The sequence below is a fragment of the Ophidiomyces ophidiicola genome, assembly GCF_022830035.1.
Source record: "Ophidiomyces ophidiicola strain CBS 122913 chromosome Unknown scaffold_1, whole genome shotgun sequence".
Lineage (NCBI taxonomy): Eukaryota > Fungi > Ascomycota > Eurotiomycetes > Onygenales > Onygenaceae > Ophidiomyces > Ophidiomyces ophidiicola.
This window is the reverse complement of record NW_026054641.1, coordinates 1,236,913-1,256,888: the sequence shown is the minus strand read 5'-3', so window position 1 is coordinate 1,256,888 and position 19,976 is coordinate 1,236,913. Positions and strand designations below refer to the sequence as shown.

At 49.4% G+C, this 19,976-nt stretch overlaps 7 protein-coding genes across 7 annotated transcripts; 2 read left to right on the top strand and 5 right to left on the bottom strand.

Moving 5' to 3' along the window:
- Positions 1-1,216: 1,216 nt before the first annotated feature.
- Positions 1,217-2,269, bottom strand: LOZ57_000437 (uncharacterized protein; the record flags this gene model as incomplete). The annotated part of the gene is made up of 1 exon (XM_049249539.1): positions 1,217-2,269. One exon carries the CDS (start codon positions 2,267-2,269, stop codon positions 1,217-1,219), a length of 1,053 nt encoding a protein of 350 aa, XP_049111733.1.
- Positions 2,270-6,950: 4,681 nt separating this feature from the next.
- Positions 6,951-8,361, bottom strand: MSW1 (Tryptophan--tRNA ligase, mitochondrial; the record flags this gene model as incomplete). The annotated part of the gene is made up of 5 exons (XM_049249538.1): positions 6,951-7,414; positions 7,473-7,591; positions 7,656-7,771; positions 7,843-7,923; positions 7,981-8,361. 5 exons carry the CDS (start codon positions 8,359-8,361, stop codon positions 6,951-6,953), a joined length of 1,161 nt encoding a protein of 386 aa, XP_049111732.1.
- A 329-nt stretch (positions 8,362-8,690) lies between these two features.
- On the bottom strand, positions 8,691-9,414 carry RSM10 (mitochondrial 37S ribosomal protein rsm10; the record flags this gene model as incomplete). The annotated part of the gene is made up of 2 exons (XM_049249537.1): positions 8,691-8,932; positions 8,991-9,414. 2 exons carry the CDS (start codon positions 9,412-9,414, stop codon positions 8,691-8,693), a joined length of 666 nt encoding a protein of 221 aa, XP_049111731.1.
- Positions 9,415-10,213: 799 nt separating this feature from the next.
- Positions 10,214-11,530, top strand: PNP1 (Purine nucleoside phosphorylase; the record flags this gene model as incomplete). The annotated part of the gene is made up of 6 exons (XM_049249536.1): positions 10,214-10,401; positions 10,467-10,699; positions 10,770-10,834; positions 10,887-11,089; positions 11,147-11,426; positions 11,480-11,530. The coding sequence occupies 6 exons, from the start codon at positions 10,214-10,216 to the stop codon at positions 11,528-11,530; spliced, it is 1,020 nt and encodes a 339-aa protein (XP_049111730.1).
- A 92-nt stretch (positions 11,531-11,622) lies between these two features.
- On the bottom strand, positions 11,623-12,646 carry fcf2 (dTDP-fucopyranose mutase; the record flags this gene model as incomplete). Its single annotated transcript, XM_049249535.1, has 3 exons — positions 11,623-12,009; positions 12,238-12,391; positions 12,456-12,646. 3 exons carry the CDS (start codon positions 12,644-12,646, stop codon positions 11,623-11,625), a joined length of 732 nt encoding a protein of 243 aa, XP_049111729.1.
- A 2,993-nt stretch (positions 12,647-15,639) lies between these two features.
- HAP5 (CCAAT- binding transcription factor component) lies at positions 15,640-16,744 on the top strand (the record flags this gene model as incomplete). The annotated part of the gene is made up of 4 exons (XM_049249534.1): positions 15,640-15,833; positions 15,905-15,926; positions 15,984-16,040; positions 16,115-16,744. 4 exons carry the CDS (start codon positions 15,640-15,642, stop codon positions 16,742-16,744), a joined length of 903 nt encoding a protein of 300 aa, XP_049111728.1.
- A 339-nt stretch (positions 16,745-17,083) lies between these two features.
- Positions 17,084-19,828, bottom strand: SEC15 (Rab GTPase-binding exocyst subunit S15; the record flags this gene model as incomplete). The annotated part of the gene is made up of 9 exons (XM_049249533.1): positions 17,084-17,162; positions 17,220-17,470; positions 17,528-17,977; positions 18,027-18,162; positions 18,214-18,323; positions 18,379-18,480; positions 18,529-18,660; positions 18,716-19,708; positions 19,778-19,828. The coding sequence occupies 9 exons, from the start codon at positions 19,826-19,828 to the stop codon at positions 17,084-17,086; spliced, it is 2,304 nt and encodes a 767-aa protein (XP_049111727.1).
- Between the last annotated feature and the right edge of the window lie 148 nt (positions 19,829-19,976).

Sequence of the window (19,976 nt, the reverse complement as noted above, 5' to 3'; positions counted from 1 at the left end):
CTGTTCGAAGGAACCAGGCCGACGTAGCAACGTACACAAAGAAAAAACAAAGAAAAAAAGAAAAGAGACGGAGCAGTGCCTATAGGCCGAACGCCACGCTGTGGATATTGGGCCGGAGAACAAGGCACCCCGCATACCTACCGAGTCTTGTGAGCAGCCGGCTGGATCAATCATGCCTGCAAACGCAGGTCTGTGGCTTAGAAAGGCTGTTGACCGCTGTCCTACCACAGCGCCCGGCAGACAGCGCCGTGTTGGGGACAACCTGGTTGCACAGTGGACTGGAAGGGTGAATTGACATTTTTGAGCCGCAATCTGAGTGCAGGCCCTGATCATGATACGGAGCATGCACAGGTACCTCCCGCGAGCACTGTTGGTAAAACAATATTTCTAGAATCTTTTCTTGGTAAACTTATGGGCCTAGAATATAGAGAGTAGTACATATCTAATTGCACCCGATCGAACAAACATTCAAACTATGCCTCGAGCTATTATGGGGGGTATCACAGTATTGGGGAGAGACAACGCAAGCAAAATTCAAAACAGAAACCAACCCACAGCCTTAAAAGAAAGAACATTGGTGGAGATATGAAATATGTGTAGTAGCCAAAAAGAATAATAGTAATAGTAAAAATAACCGTGTGAAGAGGCCAGGGATCCGATGCTGGAAGAGAAACACATCAAACCAAAACAATCAGACAGGGTATCCTAAAAAAAAACACCAACCTCCCTAGTAGCCCATTCTGCGAGATGGAGATAAAAAAAAGCACACCGACCCGATGCAATCTGTGTAAAAATAAAATGCGGTTGAGTTGTAGTCCAGAAGTGTTCCAAAAACGCCAATTCCCGAAGAAAACAAAAAATCCAAATTTACTCCAAGTAGCCCTCCATGCAAATGCAAACAAATAATGAGGGTCGTAACAAGTCGTGGTCTGGATTCACCGTTGTGTTGTGGGTAAGAATGTGGAGGGAAAGCTTAAGAGCCCAGCCCAGCTAACCGGTTTGCCCCACATGGCAAATGAAAACGCGAAAATTTCAAATGAGCTCAGACCAACTCTCAAAAACCATCAAAAAAAAAAAGCCAAACAGTCGTGAAGAGACACACCGCAACCGCCTCAGTATTCGCGCTCTAGCTATACGGCCATAGGAAGAGCAGAAAGGATGAGACGGACGGACGGATCGGTTCGAGGACATGAGTTAGGTAATATACCCAGCTAACTCAAAGATATTGGGTAAAATACTTCGGCTGGAACCATCCAGCCCGGTCGAATGCTAGCCACAACTTGCTCGCTTTGTTCACGTCGATCTTGCACGCCTGCTGAGCATCCGTTTTCCGAAAGTCCTTGCGGCAACGAAACGAATTGATGCAAGCCACGAAGATGCGGCGTTTGTTGCACAGGTAGCTATTGCAAGAAAGACGAAGGGTGGCGGCGAGAGTAAGCTCATCTCGGTGAAGTATCTCCCGGTCTGGATCCTCGCTGAGGTCAAGCATCTGTCCTTTCCATTCCGCCTTGAATCCCTTTGCCGTGTCCAGCGTCGAGATGGGAGGGCTATAGTCGACGATAGACCGATAATCCGTGACATCGCGATTGGTGCCGATGACGCGAGGCTTGGGTGCCGCCTTCACAGGAGTAATGGGCGAGGGTTTTTCCGCTGGCTCCTGGGTCGTCGATTTGCGTGTCCGCATTGTATGCTGCGGCTTCTGCACTCCGCTGGCCTTCGCTTGGATTACCTTCGTCTTCGGGCTACTCTTCTTCGATTTGGCGTTCGTGGCCCGACCGACTGGTTTTCCATACATCCTCTCTAATTGCTTGTTCTCGAACTCAAGCCAGGCGCGAGGGTCGCGGTTGAATCCCTCTATCACTCGGCTGCGGCCGCATATCTTACGGGGCCTAGCTCTCCTCGTACCCTGCTTTTCCGTCGCCAATGTCTTTCGCTGCGCCAAAACCGATATATCGGGACCGAATAGCGGGACGTCGGAGGTTTCTTGAGGTCTTTGGTCAATCGGGAAGAGGATAGGGTCTTTTGACGATCCAGCTAGCTCGTTGTCCGGTCCGGCAGGCCCTTCCTGGGGCATGGCATCACCCTTTTTGAATGGAGTGATGGGCGGCGAAATCATTTCGGATGGCGAGGAGACTTCTGACGATGTGGCCGTCTGCTTCTCTTTCTGCGATGCGGCCGTCGAATAGGAGGTGTGAGGAGGTTGAGACGTGTTGGTATCGAAGGTGTGGGCGGTGTCGTTCGGGGGGGAGATAAACAGAGAATTAGACATTGTGAATAGAGCTGTGGATGCACAATGACTAAGGTGAAAGGAGGAGGTGAAGAAAGAAACAAAGAAGGAGAAGAAGAAGAGGAAGAGGAAGAAGGAGGAAGAAGAAGAATGGCCAGAAGGGAGTAGAAGAGGGAACCGGAAACGCAGGCAGCGCCTCAAAGGCCGAAAAGAAATAAGGGCAGGATTGGAGGGCTGACTTCTGACCAAGCCAGGCGGGCCTTGGCGCGCGCGGATTTGTCACGGAGGCGTGGCGATAAGCAGGCACGCGTCGGGGTTAAGATAAGGGCTGCAGTAAGGCCGGCAGGCGAAGGAGGGCGATTGGAAGAGTAAGAAGGGTACAGAACGAAGATCTGGAGCCGGGATGGTCGGGCGTGCAGCAATTGAGTTCGCAGGACTAAGTCTTGGAGAGAGAGAAGCCGACCAGGGGAGGCGGGTCAGGCAGGTATTTATAGCCGGGGAGTCAAATGATACAATCAGTCAGAGCTTGCGCGGAAATGGACGCAGTCAGCATCTAGAATAGCGGCGGGCGGGCATCAACGTGCACCGTCCTGGCCCTGAACCTTCCGAAAGCAAGCTGCAGTGGCAACGAGGATGGCGAACCAGGAATTGATGGGAAAGCGTTCCGTGACAGACAGCCAGATCACTAGCCGGATACGCAGAAAAGGCTGGTCAGAGCCTGCAGGAAACAAAAGACTTCTAGAAAGCAAGACTCGAGCCAGCAACCGTTGGCAAAGAGGGGCTACTAGGTTTAAGTATTTTGTCGGATGCTGTGGTGATGACTCCTTGTGTGCAGCGGCAAGCTAACTAACCTAGGATGGAGTTTGCTTTTTTGGGGCGCGTCTGCAACGCGCGCGGGCTGCTGGTCAGGCCTACCTACGGGGAGGGGAAGAGAGGGAGTTAGGCAGACAACAAGAATAGCAACCGACCGACCAGCCACAGCGGACGTGTTTGCTGATTTGACCACCTCCGATGACTGGGCCCGGTTTTTTTTTTTTTTTCCTCTCGTTTCCCTGCTCTTCCTTACACTACTTCGTATCGTAGAGGGCGCACAGCAACCTATGACTACGGGTGGGAAGCCGTCGTGTTAGTGACGGTTGTGCGTGGTTGTATGTATGTAATGCGACTCTGGAAAAGTTAAGCGGGTATCGGTACTCTGAACGAAATATCATCAATTCAGGTACTTACTACTCCATACCTACCTCATAGTTAGTTGGGTAGATACCGCGTGGCAAAGGGAGCATTGTTTATCCACCCCGAAACGGCGCCGTTGTGCTGCCAAAAACAGACCGCCGACGCAATGTAGATGAGACATTCAAACACAATAGCCAGAAGCAGCCCCAAGAACGGGACAGGGCTAGCTAGTCTGCATAATGCCATGGCCTCTACCCTCTCAAGGGTGCTCTGCCATGCTGCTGGAATGCAGTCCCAACCATACTTTCCAGTTCTGTGGTGGTCTGGATATTGAGTGGTGCGGTGCAGCATACGCAGTACGGAGTACATCGGCATGATACCAAGCCATGCAGGTAAAATTCATAATTACGTACGGAAACATCCAATTTTACACGGTCGGGCGTGGCCATAGAGAGACAAGCAATAGATTACCAACCCAACCCCCCTGCTACGCCGTGGCGGGAACGTGGCTATAGCTAGCTCGCCTCCATCGCCCATTACGAAGAGTCACTCCCAATGCGGCTGATGCCCCCGATCAGCCGCCAGGAAACGCCGGGGGCACTGATCGCTGGCAGGCCGTGCTACGCAGGGGGTGACTGCAGCAGCATCTCGAGCATTGGTAGGCAATCGCAAATTTGGGGCAAGTTCTCCGTATCTTGTTCGGCCGTTTGTTATTATTATTACTCAGTAGTATTAGTAGTGATCGCGGGCTGGTTGCGCCCATTCCCCGCGGTACCCACGAGGCGAGTGGGCCTTCCTTCTCCTCCCCAAGCAAGCAGGCCAAGTGCCCGAAACTCTCGTCGGAATCCCTCTTTTAAACGACCGAACCACTAGTACCGGACTAGCCGGATGATTTGACCATGGGTTGAGCAAAACTATTATTCCCGACTTGTCTCATATTTTGCACCGGATAATTCGAATCTTACTAATCAGAGCCACTGTCAAACGCCCGGTTCAACCAGTCTTATTCGCCCAACAGTGGATACCGGCTAGTTTACCAGAACAGAACCCCAGCGGGTTGGAAAGCCTTTGTCTGCATGGGCAAGCGCCATTATTGGCTGCATTGGCAATAGCAAGGCTCTTTGTGAGTCAGACACCTTGTATGACGTCGAGGCAGGCGGGAAGCAGGCCAAGAACCGGGCTTGCCTTTACTGAAAATGCTCTGGGCCCAATAATTCGTCCCCCTTCCATTCGCTGCGTTCGATCCCAGGCGCTGTCGTCGCTTGTGGTTCCTGCGTCCATTGGACGAGCAGCGCGGCCAATCACGGGGCGTGTCGAGGCAGCGCCCGCGGGCCAATAGGCACTGGCGCGCGGCCGCGCCAGTGGGCGGTGATTGGGCTGTTTCAGGCTGCATTGTTGCTCACCGCCCCCGGGGCCAATGGCGTTGTTTCCCGGCGGGTTCGCACGACGGCGGCACGCATGGTGGCCGCTGCGAGGCGCATCGGGAGATTTGCCCTGCAAAGGACGCGGGGTAGCCTGCCCACAAATGGAGGCCCCGTCGTATTCTTGCGGGCCCAGCTGGGCGTGGTGTGATGCTGAGCGCAGGGGCGCGTGCCGACCGTCGTGGCCAACGCACGGGAGGTAGATAGGTTTCAGTTACGGACTCTGTAGTAGAACTCAGGTAACTAACTAGTTAACTATGCAATTGGAGGAATAATGGACGTGCATACACCACAGCATCCAAGCAGAAGGCGGTTCGTCGTTGCGTCGGGGCACGCCCACCATCGATCGATCTTCGGGCGGTCAGCCTGGGCGCGTTCTCACCAACCAGGCAAATACTAATCACCTGCGCGCGGCACATGACCGGCCCCATCACGGGTGCCTGATCGATCTGCTCCATGGCTGGGTGTGGCTTCCCCCGCCGCCGCTGCCCCTCCTTTTCGCTCCACGCCTGCCACGCCCGCCAGTCGTGCGCCGCCCCCGGCTCGCCTCTGGCGCCCGTGTGAGTGCGTCAGGCGGCATGACGCCAGCGTGGTGTGACAGCACAGAAGCATGTCGGGTGGGTGGGACTGTTCTGTATGGATGTTTGTAGGTGCAACACTCGACCGGTACCACAACGCCAATGGCTCGCAGCTTGCCGCCAGCAAGTCCAATTGCATCCAGACTCAAAGGGCCCCAAAAGAAAACACAAAAAAAGACCAAAAACCGCCGCTGGAGGGCCTCTGGGACTACCACTCAGCATTACTACTCACCGCTGCGACGGTACGAAGACCGTAAATACGAAGCGCTGTGGCAAGCGTTCTCCCAGGAAATTCGCCAGTATGGCTTCCACGCGCGAGTCGCGCGCAAGGGTCCCGTTATTCACATGCGAAACGTCGGGCGGCATGCCAGATGACAGGCCTTTAGCGTTCGTCTGAAATGAAAGGGAACGCATGCAAAGCGTTTGGTTTGTTTGGTGTATCATCGTTATCTTATTAAACTCTCAAACAAAACCCAGACGGCAGTGACAACAATGCCAATTGAAGCAGGGGATTTGCTGGACGTCGTCTGCAGGTATGTATGTACTCCTGGCGGATGCAGGTGGGCTGCTGCTGGCAAAGCCGGTCCTGAATGGAGCCAGATCACAGACTTCGTGGCCTGACTGATAACTACATGCTGCTCTTCAGCCCGCCCACAATTGGGGCGACTTCGGCTGCGCCCTATCCGGTGAGTTAGCTGGTCCGGCTGGCCCTTTGCCTTGCACGGGCAAGGCAGAGATAGATCCGTATCCGGCGAGGCGTCCCGCGGCGTCAGTCAGCCATTTGAGTCATCGTTACTCATCTTGCCAGCGATATGAGAGAACAAAAAACAAACAATCCAGAAGCACCAATACAGCTGACAAAGCCTTAACTAGGCAATCCGATCGACTCCAATTCTTCTATTCGCATCTAAGCTGTTGTTTGATTTCTGTTTTGAAGTTGCTTTCAAGCTTTCGCCTTCTATTGTTTTTGAGTTGCCCTCAGTCAGGTACATGTACTCCTAGGCATCTCTACAAATAGAGGCTGTAACTACCCGCACATATCTGAAATAGTCAGTATTTTGAAGGACGAGGCACCAAGCATCAAAATTCCAAGTCAGGCGCTTTCTATCGACTCTCCCCACATAAACAGCAGCAGTGGTGCTACTACCGTCGCTGTAGGGTTGCGATTCTAGGTTATTGACGGGACGTGGCCAGAGAGTAGAAGAAAAGTTTGAAAGTAGCCAGACCCAGCGAACAATGCGTTGAGTCTGTAGTTGCCAGTGCCATTCAACACATATATTCCCAGAAATCCAACTACGTCGCGGCCGTTGGCTGGCCCTCCAAGCGCTGCAAGTCGGTGGAAGACCGGTCAGGCTTGGGAATGTATCACTGAATGGATGATTTAAATAAACTACGGGTATTCTTCCGAAAACGTCGATGGGTTGAACTTGTATTTCCTTGGTTTTTTTAGTCTATGGTACAACTGTAAATGCATCTCTATATAGTACAATCACTTCCATGATTTTCCCAAAACCTCGCGACAACCAAACCGGGCAAGAAAAAGCTTACTTGTCATAACCCTATGGCGTCTTTGACTCGACTCATCGTGCCGTGTGCGTTATCCGCAGCTATGCGTGCGCCTTCTTGTGCTATAGTATCCAAGTAGTCTCTCCCCGAGGCCTGGGCCATCAGCTCTGAATACTTCTGCCTGATGGGGGCGAGGTGATTCGCCACTTTCTCTGCAACATGCTCTTTCAGTGTCTTCAGACTTGAATTTTCGTGCTCTCGGGCGAGCTCTGCCGGCGAAAGATGGCAAGATGAGTCAAAGTTGCTAAGCAGCTCCAGAAGATTGGACACGCCCGGCCGGTTTACTGGATCATACGAGATCCCAGGAATTGAATCAGTAAGGGCAACTTTAATTTTGTTCTTGATTTCGTATGCGTCATCCGTAAGAAGTATCCGGGAGTTGGGAGCAGGATCGGATTTCGACATCTTGCTTTCCGGAGATTTTAGGGACATCACTCGTTTGGCAGGAGCTGGGGAGATGTCGTTAGTCAAAGACACCTAGCTCTGAGGACTTTATGGTAGACATACAAACGAGAGTGTCTGGAGCAGTAAGGACAGGTCCGTAGATTTGATTGAAGCTGTTTGCCACATCTCGCGCAAACTCGAGGTGTTGCCTTTGGTCTTCTCCAACCGGAACGTGGGTTGCCCTATTTTTTTTTTCCGGCTCTGATCAGCATCGTTCATCTCGAAGAGGATGAGAAGAAAGCGTACGAATGAACCAGGACATCCGCTGCCTGCAATACTGGGTATGAGAATAATCCTAGCCGTAGCTTCGCCCGCGCCCCAGAATCATCAAGTGTAGAGCTGTCCGGAAGCTGTAGTTTGCTCTTTATCCAAGAACGGAAGTATTTTAGCATATTTTTTGGCTTATTGTTGGAATACTAGCAAAGAGCCACACCTTCCACTGCGTCATGCGTGACAAATACCCCATCGACGATACCGTGCTCAGAATCCACATAAGTTCCGTATGCGCCGGAACCTAAACGGCCGTCTGAATTAGCCGCAATTCTCGAATTTTCATAGTCAGATCACTTACGGCACTTTGAAAAAACAACGCAACCTTCTCCGGTTTCAATCCCACCGCAAGGAGGATTGCAAAAGATTGCCTCCTCCACTCCTGCAGCACGGCCGGATCTTGCGGCAGCGTCAACGCATGTAGGTCGACGACCGAAAAAAGCAACTTGTCTTCCGGCGCAGCCTCATTCTGCAGTTTTACCCATTGCTGAAGCGCCCCGAGATAGTTTCCCAGGTGTGGAATGCCTGTTGGCTGGATCCCGGAAAAAATGACGCGAGAGGCATGGGGGGTGGTGGTTATCGATTTTCGCTGAAATGACGGGCACCTTGGATGCCAGGGACGTAATGTGGAGGCATGACAAAACCCTGTATGTCTTTGAAAGCTGCGAGCAGGTATTGACATCATGATCTTTTCAAAGGAGCGTAGCTATGGATTCATGGTAGTAAAAACGATGACACGTCACGTGAGGTTGTTTTTCATAGATAGATGCAAAACTCTTGTCTGTTTGTCTATACATGTGTGCGCGGAAATTAGGTAGTTACCCAGGACAATGGCGATGTGATTGATGTCCCATTTTTTAACAATGCAAGGATTATACATAGTTACTATACTCCCAATTCCCCCAGCTAAATGGTGCAAAACAGCTCCCAAAACCCGATATCTACAATCTGGTGATAATGCGTATGTATGAGTGAACATATATGCCGCATACAGAAATCTTCTCATCCCTATTAATCGCTTTTACCTCTTCGAGACCTTTTCGGTCCTTCAGGTAGCCTCATGCTTTGAGGACTAGGGCCAAATTTTCGAACTTCTGAAAGAGGCGCGTGATTGCGAGTAAACTTTTCTTTATCAAGAATATCTTGAATGGAATCGGGAAAGCTAGAGCCTTTCCTCGCACCAAAATTGGCCAATTGTGAACCAAGGGCCTTGAGGACCTCTTCGCCGGTTTTCTCCATCTCTTTGCCCACGTCTGGGATCGGTTAGCAGCTGGTCCAATCATCGAAGAAAAAGAAAATAAAGAGTCGCACCTAGACTAGCATACTCCCAGACATTTGCCTTCATACCCACACCGTAAAACGAGTTTTTTCTCAAAAAGGCCAACCAGGCTTGCACACCATCCACGTGTCCATCCTTGATCTGGATGAGCCGCCTCAGTGTAATTCGTTCGAAATTCTCTGGTTTTTTGCTGTGAATGAAAGGGCCTCGCAATACAGTCCATCTTTCAACGATACGTGGGAGTGGTACGGGCCCCGTCGCCGGAAGGTTTAGAAAGTATGCGGCACGGAGCGCAAAATCGGAAAAAAGATCTACTTGTCGGGAGCTGTAGGCGCGGAGCTGAAGATTGCAGACTGGAAGACCGTATTTAGCGGTTCGTTTGAGAGGCTGGAAATGTAGGGCTTGGACGCTTCGGGGTAATCGGAATTTAGAATGGATGGACTCCAGACGTTCCATCCTAGGAAGAAAGCCTTGCGTTAGATTTGTACAGCAACGGACTTCATACTGTTGGTATGAGCATGCGCACTCACCATTCTTTTGCTGCCGGATCTGCGTCTGGGTTTTGTACGAGGCTGTAGGTCCTGGTCTTAGTATTACATTTCGCGTCTATCCTCGGGGGACCGCAACCTACGCCAATTGTTCAGGCGTTAAGTCTGGTGCCTCTATCTCTTTTATTATATCAGAATTAGGAGTGTGGATCTCTTCTGATCGGACTGATGTGGTGGTGAGCGGCCGAGTTGGGATGGACAGCTATAACAGAAAAGCGTTGAGCGTCAGTGGATTGCTACTGTTCACGACGTCCAAGAAGAGGATTTGTACCTTCAGCCGCTTACTGCAGTGCAATATTGATCTAGAGTACGGAATCCCAAACATAATGCCTATCTGATCGCGCAAGTCTCCCAATGCCGTTTCCTCCGCCGTCGTGCTTGCGAGCAATTTTCGAGTAAGATAATTTGATTACATAATCAATCCATCCCGCATCCCGGCCAATAAACGGCGTCCGTCGGCGGGCTCCGCCGCCATGCAACGAATTGCCCGAACAAGCAGCCTCCGCAGTGCCATCGGCCCATCGCGAGAAGGTTGGCTGTCAAGCAGACCCGTTGTCGCTACTATTCACGTGGGATTCTCTTGGGCAAACTCAATCCAAAGCTGCTATAAAGTGGAGGGCCCGTCCCCATACTTTACCCCTCTGTAAAAGCCGTGCCGTCTCATTTCATCTCACAACAGTACGAATTCCCGCTGGGCGAAAGAGATCATGGCGGAATCCTCAACATTTAAGCTAGCCCAAGAAGCATTGGAATTCCTCAAGCCTAAGCTGCCAGAAGAGCTACAGAAGCCCCGGATAGCTATAATATGCGGTTCCGGCTTGGGCGGCCTTGCTGATACGATTGACCCCAAGGTCAAGGTTGAATTTGACTACGGGGATATTCCTCATTTTCCTACGTCAGCTGGTGAATAGTCTCGTCCTTATTTCTATCTTAATGCTAGGTTTTGACGCAATTGATTAGTCCCGGGCCATTTGGGAAAGCTTGTATTTGGGTACCTGGGAGACGGCACTCCAGGCGTCTTAATGGTGGGAAGAGCACAGTCAGTATTACTCCCAGCCGACTGGAAAGGTATATGGCTATGCGTAGACGGTCGGTCTCTGAGACAACGAATAGTTTCTACGAGGGACATGCCATCAACCGGGTTACATTCCCAGTGCGGCTCTTTAAACTGTTAGGCGTGGAGATCATGATAGGTGAGCATAACCACTGAACATGTTTGAACCATCACTCCATTCTAGATACTGATTAAGTAACTATGTACAGTCACCAATGCAAGCGGAGCATTGAATTCCGAGTATGCCGTCGGGGATGTTGTGATAATCAACGATGTAAGCTTGAGGAGATCCACTTACTACGGCATGGATTGGTAACATTGCTCAGCACATTTTCCTCGCCGGTTTCGCAGGCGCACATCCATTGCGAGGACTCAACGAGGACGAATTTGGAGTCCGATTTCCGGCTCTTTCAGATGCATATGATCTTGATTTGAGACGAACAGCGCATCGTGCATGGGCCAAGGTGATACCAGCGGACAGCAAGCGCAGACTACATGAAGGCGTATACGCCTTCTGTGCAGGACCAAGGTGAGAAACATTTCTACCATGCCATGAGTATGCAGCCGAAACTGAACTCCTCGAAAGCTTCGAAACTCGAGCCGAGTGTAGATTCATGCGACAACTCGGCGTAGATTTGGTTGGAATGTCAACAGTACCAGAAATTATTGTCGCTCGACATTCTGGGATCCGTGTTCTTGCCTTGAGTTTGGTCACCAATAATGCGGTTTTATCTCCGGTTCCACGAGGCGACGACACTCTCCTCCAAGAAACAGACAGATCAGGGCTAGCTAAGATCGTCGAGGAGGGTAAGGCGAACCACGAGGAAGTGTTGGAGGCAGGTCGGCAAGCCGCAACAGACGTCCAGGTATGTTGGCGTAAATGTCATATTTATAGTTGTTTCTAACCAGACGCCTGTAGAAAATGGTTCGACAAGCAGTTATCGACATGTTTCCACGGACCAATAATTAAAATTTCTGGTTAGGGGTATGTATATTTGTCCACCTTCGCTGGGTCGACGAATAACCGTCTGTAAAATAGAGGGTAGAATGCGAAAAGATGTTTCAGCGTTTCTTTTGGCTTCGTTTTCTCTTAGCTTGTAATCCTTTGTAGAAGGCTTTCTTGCCGCTAGTCTTCGCGTCCTGGATTTCATTATATTTGCGTTTGAAACGGCCGCTTTCTTCTTCAATGACCATGGCTTCTTCAACGAAAGTCTTCTTGCGATCCCTCTTCGCAATACGAGAGCTAAAGAATTCGGTAGCACCCTCAATAATGGTTCCAACTTGGGAATACTCTGGCAGCTTTGCTTTACCGTTTTCCTTCTTATAGTGACGTTTTGGGTCTAGCACGCTTCTCATTCGAAGAATTTGTAGATCCCTCTTCAGCTCAGGGGTAATAACAGTCTTGGGAAGGTCAAACCAATCCGGCCCAGAGGTGGGCTTGTCTTTGGCCTAAGGAATCCAATTAGTTGAGGCATTACACATTGGACGATATTTTAAACCCAGTATGGAATAATGTGGACGTTCAGAGTAACTATGATTATAAAAACTATCATGGAAGCAGACTAATCCAAGACGGACTAGGGGACCTGCATCAAGAAAATGTTTTGGGATAGGTTTTCCTCATAACATTCAGAGTAAAGGGGGAGTGCCAATTTTAAAGAGAGGTATCAAACGAACCTTAGCTAATTGACCAGGTTGCTCAACGGATCGGATTGTGTCTGACAGCTTTTTCAGCTGATCTGGAATGACCCGAGATTCATCTAATGAGGCAACACCTTCCACTTCTTGTACATAGGGCTTCACGGTTTGGTCCATGCGCAACTTTGGAATGCTATTTTAAGCTCGGTCAGTAGAGTGGTCCAGTTTGATCGCAGGCATAAGACGTGGTAACTCACTATACTCGCGTTTCAGTCTTTGGCGTCTCTACTAGGGATAAATGGCCACTATCGGCATTATCACCCTTATTTGTTTCTGCAGACTTCTGCAAAAGCCGCTGTTCTGCCTCAAGGAGAAGGGCTTGGATCTTGTCGTCAGAGAGAATTTTGTCATCTCCAATGTCAAGGAGCGGCTGCAAAGAGAGTACCATCGTAGCTGATTTGTATCACATTACTCCGTCGACAGCTCTGGAATACTCACTGAAGACGTAGATTTAGAGCTTGTTGGCTCACATGGATCAGTGAAATTGTTGTGGCATATTTTGGAAAATTAATCGAGCTTTCTGATTGCCAAGATTACACGTGATGCTGTCAGCCAATGAGAGGAACCATCGGTTTGGCGCGGATAAATCTATTATCCGATGCCGGAGTACTTTCGGACGGAAAATCTCTACTCCGAATACGATAGAACCCGCGAATCCATCAAGAGTCGTACTTGGTATCGAATTTATAGATTCAATTATATGTATTAACTCTATTAAATTCTTACGGCCATCGATTCTTGGCTAATACAGTGAAAGATGATACCCATTGCGAAGTCGGATATGGACTGAAAAGTTTCAGCAAGACAGGTGTCGGCGTTCATATCCGGCCCAATTATATAGCTGTCAACATCCAGACCATCCCCACATAATTCAGATTGCAGAGTTCTTCCTCTAGAAACGTGGCTCCAAACAATGAGGTGTATGTGTCGATTATCCGCGTTCTTCCTGTCCATGCTTCATCACTAGGATCGCCATCGTGCAACGGATCAAGTTAGTGGGATGCTTTGGTGCTGGCAGGCAATGCTTCTGGGGAGGGGAACCGAGGAGAAGAAATATAGTGCTTACACACATGGATGCCCACTATGCCCCACGTTCTGCAGACCAATGGCCAAGTGTGGGAAAAGAACAGTTAAAGGTAACGAAGACTTGTGACGGAACCCTGGAATATGATACTAGGCGCATTTCGCATTTAGCGACCGCAGCCAAGAACGATGATACCCCTCACACGATAGAGGGATACCTGTCTCAATTGGGCTCTTCGAGCAGATCTTACTTGAGCTTCAATAACAAAACGGGCGTGTCAGCCGTCCGCAGATCATGGCCAAGCGCCAACACACCAAATCTGGTATGCCGTAAGTCACACTCTCCTAACAGTACTTTTACAATAGATACAAAAGATACCTATGGAGATGCTCCATATGATAGTTGTGGTATGTATGTATCTACACAACATGCAAAGCTCTGGTATGGAACCGAGACGCCAATCACACTACGCTAAGAACTGTCATGGCCGGCTGCCCATCATGGCTTACCACTGAGCATTGTAGTCTCACATAACTGGGGCCTAGGAACCCAGAGTTTGTCCCTAAAGTTAGAGCCACGCTGAGGAATCAGCAGCGCCTCTACAATACCTGAAGCCTGCAATGATCTTATTAACATCTACTTTATATGAGTTATAGAGTCGAGCCCAATCACTGTTGAACTGCAGAGGTGTAGCTTCACTCAGGCAAGCTGACAGAATTTTATAGGTGGTCTACCTAAAGGCGCAACGATACATATTAGCAAAATTAAAGTTACTAGATGCCATGTCTAGCAATAGAGGGTGTCTGCTGTTCTGAATAATCCCGTGGAACTTGTATATACGGAGTATATTCAGGAACAGACTACTTTATTCCCCTATAACCAGTGGGCATTGTTACCGACAAGAACCAAGCCAAGAGTGGCAGAACTTCGTCTATGTAGCAATGCCTTTAATTTCTCACACTCTTCTCGCAGATGGAGGCGAGAGCGCTTATCCATTTTTAGTCCTGCCACGTCTATACAGACACGAACCTGCGTATTATGTTATAGTGGTTATTTCTTGCCCAGATGGAAGGATCTATGTAGAAAGGATTGTTTTTACACTCCATTTTAAACAGAACATATTACAAAACTCGAGCCGTACTTAACACTTAGCAATTCGCGAGACACGGGCAGCCTGACTGCACCAGGCTCAGCTCGCCCTTTGTGTTTACCGTCACGCATTGTAAAGAACGGAACAGATATGGGGCTGAAAGATCACAACTGGTTGTTTGACAGTTCAGACAACATGATGGTACTACTTACAATTTATCACGGAATTGCGTGTAGAGCGCATACGAACTACACGAGTTAGTTATGTACCCGTACGGAGTACTCGCCACTCAATTATTTCTTCAAGGTTCTCGTAGGGCAAAGGTGACCACCAGGCCTCTTGAGAAAGAAAAGAGCTGTTAGCGGGTAGCACCGATTGTCCACAACAACGGTTGGACGACAAGTCGAGTGATTGGCGCTCCAGCACACAGTGTTTCGCCCAGAGTCTGTGGGGGAAGTTTGACAAAAATAGCCGCGAGGTTCGGGGAGAATGCGCGATATCATTGGAACTCGTGTTGTCCCTTGTCGGACTTAATTGGCCCCCACCAGAGCCAGCGCTGGGATGGAATCCTATTAGCTGCCGGGCATTTATTGGGTTGCTCGCGCCTTGAGAACGAACTCATTATTATTCTTGCCTCACCATGCAGCGACAGGGGACACGGGCGTTGGGCAAGGCTGAGCGCAGCTGCGCTGGGGCCACGGCCAACAGCTGTAGCGAGCACGCGTGGTCGCAGGAGGAGCGCGACTATGCGCGGTGCTGCCAGTAGAGGGAGCATGAGTAGCTGTTCAGATTGTAGCTAGATCAGACTGACTGCTTTGCCAGGCACCCAAAGGGAGGCCCAGGAACGAACGCCGCGATCTTTGGGCGACAACTCCCCAGTGGTGGTTGGCGGTGGGCCGCCTGCAGCCTAACTAACTCGGCGCACGCAGCATCCCATGCATCATCGCACATCATCACATCAAACACCCAACCGTTGTCCAAATTCTCGTGCTGTCCACGCCCGCCTCTCCAGTCCCCTCGCACAGCCCTCTGCTTTCTTTCGCCGTCTGCCCTCCCTTTCCTGCACCTGCCGTCGTCCCTCCAAGCGCGCGTCTCCTTCCGAGCTCACCGCTTCCTACGCCCCGCTCGCGACCGCGCGCCCGTGCTGTTCTTGACCCCCGCTGACCTCTCCGCGTCGTGAATGCTCGAGTAACCGAAAAGCCTGTTTAAATAAGGATTTGAAATCGCGCACAGATAGCCGCTCGTTGAACGAGGACAAGCAGCCTGAATGGAGCAATCACAAGCAGGCGCTGGCGCGCAGCAATCATCGTCCTCCCGCCAACGGCACCACCACCACCAGCCACAGGAAGGCCAGGTACAACAGCAGCAATCGCAGCAGCAGCCTGTGTATGATATTCGGAATGGCGGACATTATGGTGCGTGTACCAACCCTGTAGCCTCTGGCCAGTCCGACGTCGCGACGTCCGCCGCGTTGGGGCCCTCTCTTATTTTGCCGACGACGGGCTAACAAGCATCTTACGAATTCTGGCTAGGATTAAAGGCGCAAGTGCCGCTGTATGATTCTGTGATTCACAGCTACGCCTATGAGCAATTAGACTAATTTTCACATAGCTTTCCGCTCAAGGATACGCACCCTCGCCAGATCTATATACCGGCACATGGGCCAACGTACGTCCGCGCGTGAACTTCAAGTCGCCGTTCTCTAGAGAAGTGGCTAATTGTAAATTAACGTGAATGTATAGGTCAACCAAGGCTTAACAGGTACAGCTCGGGATATTCTAACGACATATTGGCAACAAATGATCAATCACCTCGAATCCGACAACCATGACTACAAAATCCACCAATTGCCGCTCGCCCGGATCAAAAAGGTGATGAAAGCTGATCCCGAAGTGAAAATGATCTCAGCGGAGGCTCCCATCCTCTTTGCCAAAGGATGCGATATCTTCATAACCGAACTGACCATGCGTGCCTGGATCCATGCTGAAGACAACAAGCGACGGACTCTGCAGCGTTCAGATATTGCTGCGGCGCTAGCAAAATCAGACATGTTTGATTTCCTCATCGATATTGTTCCACGGGAAGAGGCGACGTCTACGAAGCGGTCCGCACCGGCCGCAGCTCAGCATACCAATGCTGGACAAATCCCGCCCCAACAGCCGGGCGTTCAGCAGCCGCACCACATGGGTCCTCCCGATTATGGATCTTTAGGGCAGCCCACGATGGGTCAAGAACAGGATTATAGGCCGCAAACCGCTATCTATGGCGGAGCCGTCCAGTCCGACCCAGGGTATGGTCAGCAGCCCCAAATATTTGAGGGCATGTACGGGTATTCGCATTTGCCCCCACAACAGGTCTGTCGTCCTCCCTGAGCAATTCTAGTTTCTCTGCGAGTTTGCCTCGAGACTAATGCAATGCACGCAGTGATGAAATTGCGGCTTTATGCGAGGCTGCCTTAATTTCGAGAAAGAAAACAGGATTATGGAGCTGGCGAAATTTGGGCGTAATTTGCGATTCCAGAAAAAAAGGTATCACGCTTTGCTTTGTCAATTAAGGCGCTTGAAATATGTAATAGTCCCCTTTAGTTGTTCGTTTGTTGGTTTTGGCGACAACTGAGCCTCTGAGTAACAATGAAATCTTGATTTGCAAAATAGATGCCTTTAGGCCGCCCTGCTCATGATCACCGCACAATTTTGTAGCTGTCGGTCTTTTCATTTCATTCCAAATCTACTCGACAAGGAGCCGAATTTGTCTGTTTTTGCGGGTGCGCTTTGTACGGTTTTGGTGAGTCTAAAAAAAGTACCAGTCAGCATACCTCTAGCAGTGCGTTTTAACGACTTGGCGTACTTCTCTATCAAGACTGGACCATTCATAGCATCCACACGGCCATATTTCTTATTTCGAATTGAAATATCGTAGAATTCTTCCGTGTTATCGGACATCAATAATTGCACCGTCTGCTGTAATTCGTCGAGATTCTCGAGAAGAATAGGCACGCCTAGGCCTTCTACAAATTTCGTGAGGTAATCCGCATCACGAGCTAGTGCTGCAACGCCGTTGGGGTTAATTTTCTTAACATCCGGTGAAAGAGGTAGGGCCTGTCGGATATGGTTAGCCATAATCTGAATATATGGAGAAAAAAGGAAGAAACGTACTAAAACCATGTTTGCAGCATGGCTCAAAGCATCAAAATAGATTAGCTCCTTAATCTCCGTGGGCAGACCAAGTAATGTGGAGTTCATAATATTGGATAAAAATCGGGTCAAGGTCTGCATATAATTACTGGGCTCCATTTGCAGTTTGGGTGCATTCCAATCATATTCGGCAGTTTCGATAAGATCATCGATTTTAGAGTTAACCAGTTCGAAAATTCGCTTTTCGGCGACTTTTTTATTGTTTCTGAACTTATCCGTAGCTCCAAGGGCCACTGGCCCGTCTCCGGTGGAAGGTGACCGAGCTGCTGCGAGAAGAAGCTCGAGTTCCTGACATGCGATTTCAAAATACTCAAGATTAATGAGAATTTGAACGATCTGGCCTAGATATTGAGCGTTGAGACGCTCGACAAGGGTTTCGCAGACTTTATCGGAAAGTAATTCGTCCAATGCCTAGACAGGGTTAGTTGAGTCTAAGGAATGACATTGGAAGGGAGCATACGCTTTTTAGGGTCTCATCAATAATGCTTGGATGTTGGAAGTCGTCATTCGAAAAAAAATAGAACTGATTCAAAAAGTTCCGGATATCAATGCAACAGAGGGGATACATCTGAGAGAAAGGCAAAACACAGGGGAAGCTGTAAGTTGTTAGCATCGGCAGCTGATCTGAGATGGCAACGGCAACTTACATTTGTTCTTCCCTAGGTTTCTCTGGAGTATACCAGCTTACATTGAGGACTTTGTCGTACTCTTCTTTATTTTGTATCGCCATTGGCATGTAATCATCGGATTGAACAATCTGTTTTAACGTGTAAGTAAATGGTGACTCTGTAATTGAAATTGAGAACATATACCTCTTGAAAATCATCGCTAAACCTCCTCTTCAAAAGATCGGAGTAGTTCTCAAAGAGTAGCAAAAGGAATCGATCAAACGCGTCGACTGGGAACCCCCAGGTCTGGAATCTGTAAGTAACTCAAACGGCCTGCAGGAAGATCTGACTTACATCCATCGTTTGCATGAATAAGGCAACTAGATTTTTAGTTTTGAGCAAGCTTTCCGCGTTATCTACTGCTGGGAGTCCCTTTTTCATTAAGCCAACGGCAGTCTGACACATGGAATCCCAAAGTTCGTCCACCTAAATGGGCATATGGTTAGCTGTAGTTCTTGAACTGAAACAATCGATTACATACGTCAACTGGTGACCTAAGATCTGGTATTCTTTTCATTGTCGTTCGTTCAACAATAGCAAAGCCCGCAATCTCTTCGAGAAGAGTATGAAGACAGGCGCCCTCTTCAGCCAGCAAGTCAATCGAGGGAGGCAATAATAGTTCCTTCTGTCGTCGCCTCGTCGTTGCATATTCGACGCGAAATCTATCCATTTGCCCCAAAGACTGGTGGATATGTAAACACTCAAACAAAGGGGTGAAGTCCACTTGAAGGTCATCGTTCTGTAATAGGTCAAATTCTTCGTTTTCGTCGGATATCAATTCAATGGCAGAGTTCAGCTTGAAATGTTCAAGGTACGGTATGTTTTGAGCGCGCTCCTGTAATCTTGCTCGACGTAGGTCGGTATGGTAGAGGGAAATTTCCCCAAGATACTGAGAAACTTCTCTGATACGATACAGCCAAGTGTTAAGATCAGCCATTACAGCGTCCGCAATTGCTTTTTGAGTAATGGGAACGGAGCGTTGGATAACTTCTGCGATCTTATATTGAGTGATTCCCTTTAAATGGACATTTTGGAGCTCATCAAGGGCCCGCAGTGCGGCGTAGTGGTTCTTCTTGGCAAGCAAATCATATACCTGATTTGCTAGAAGTAGAACCTCAAGGCAATCTTGTAATGCTTTGGAGGTCTCATCGATATTCTGTCTATGGCTCCGGGATTCAACCAGAGCCTTCTTTTGTTCCGCTAGCTTCTTTGTACTCGCTTGTATAGACTGATTGAGGTCCAATATTTCTGACGTCAGATTAACCGTACCTTCGCGGATATTCAACAATTTATTAATCGACGTTACGAATTCTTGATGCGTAGATGTACAGATACCCTCAATCTGCGACTCGCGATCATTCGCGAACTTAGTGAGAGACTGTAGAAGTTGGGAGGTTCGGTTGCCATGGCTATATTCTCGGATCGAGGGAATGAGCTGGTCTAGGTAGTCCGTGTCCGAAGAAGAATTGACTATCTATATGATCCGGAGGACAATTACTATGGTATTCTAGGCACTGGTAGGGGTAAATTCAGTTCAACTTACGTGATTAAGAAGATAAGCCAGTTCGCTGCGTGGGTTCACCGCGGCAGGCATTTTAGTTTCGGCGTAGTCGCGCACAGTTCGCTGACAGAGTCAAAGAAGAATACAATGAGATAGTATTTCTATGCGCCAGGAAGATGCCACACCATCCCCCTACATATTTAGTCCTTCTGATACGTCGTCAATGACTCCTGGATGGGTA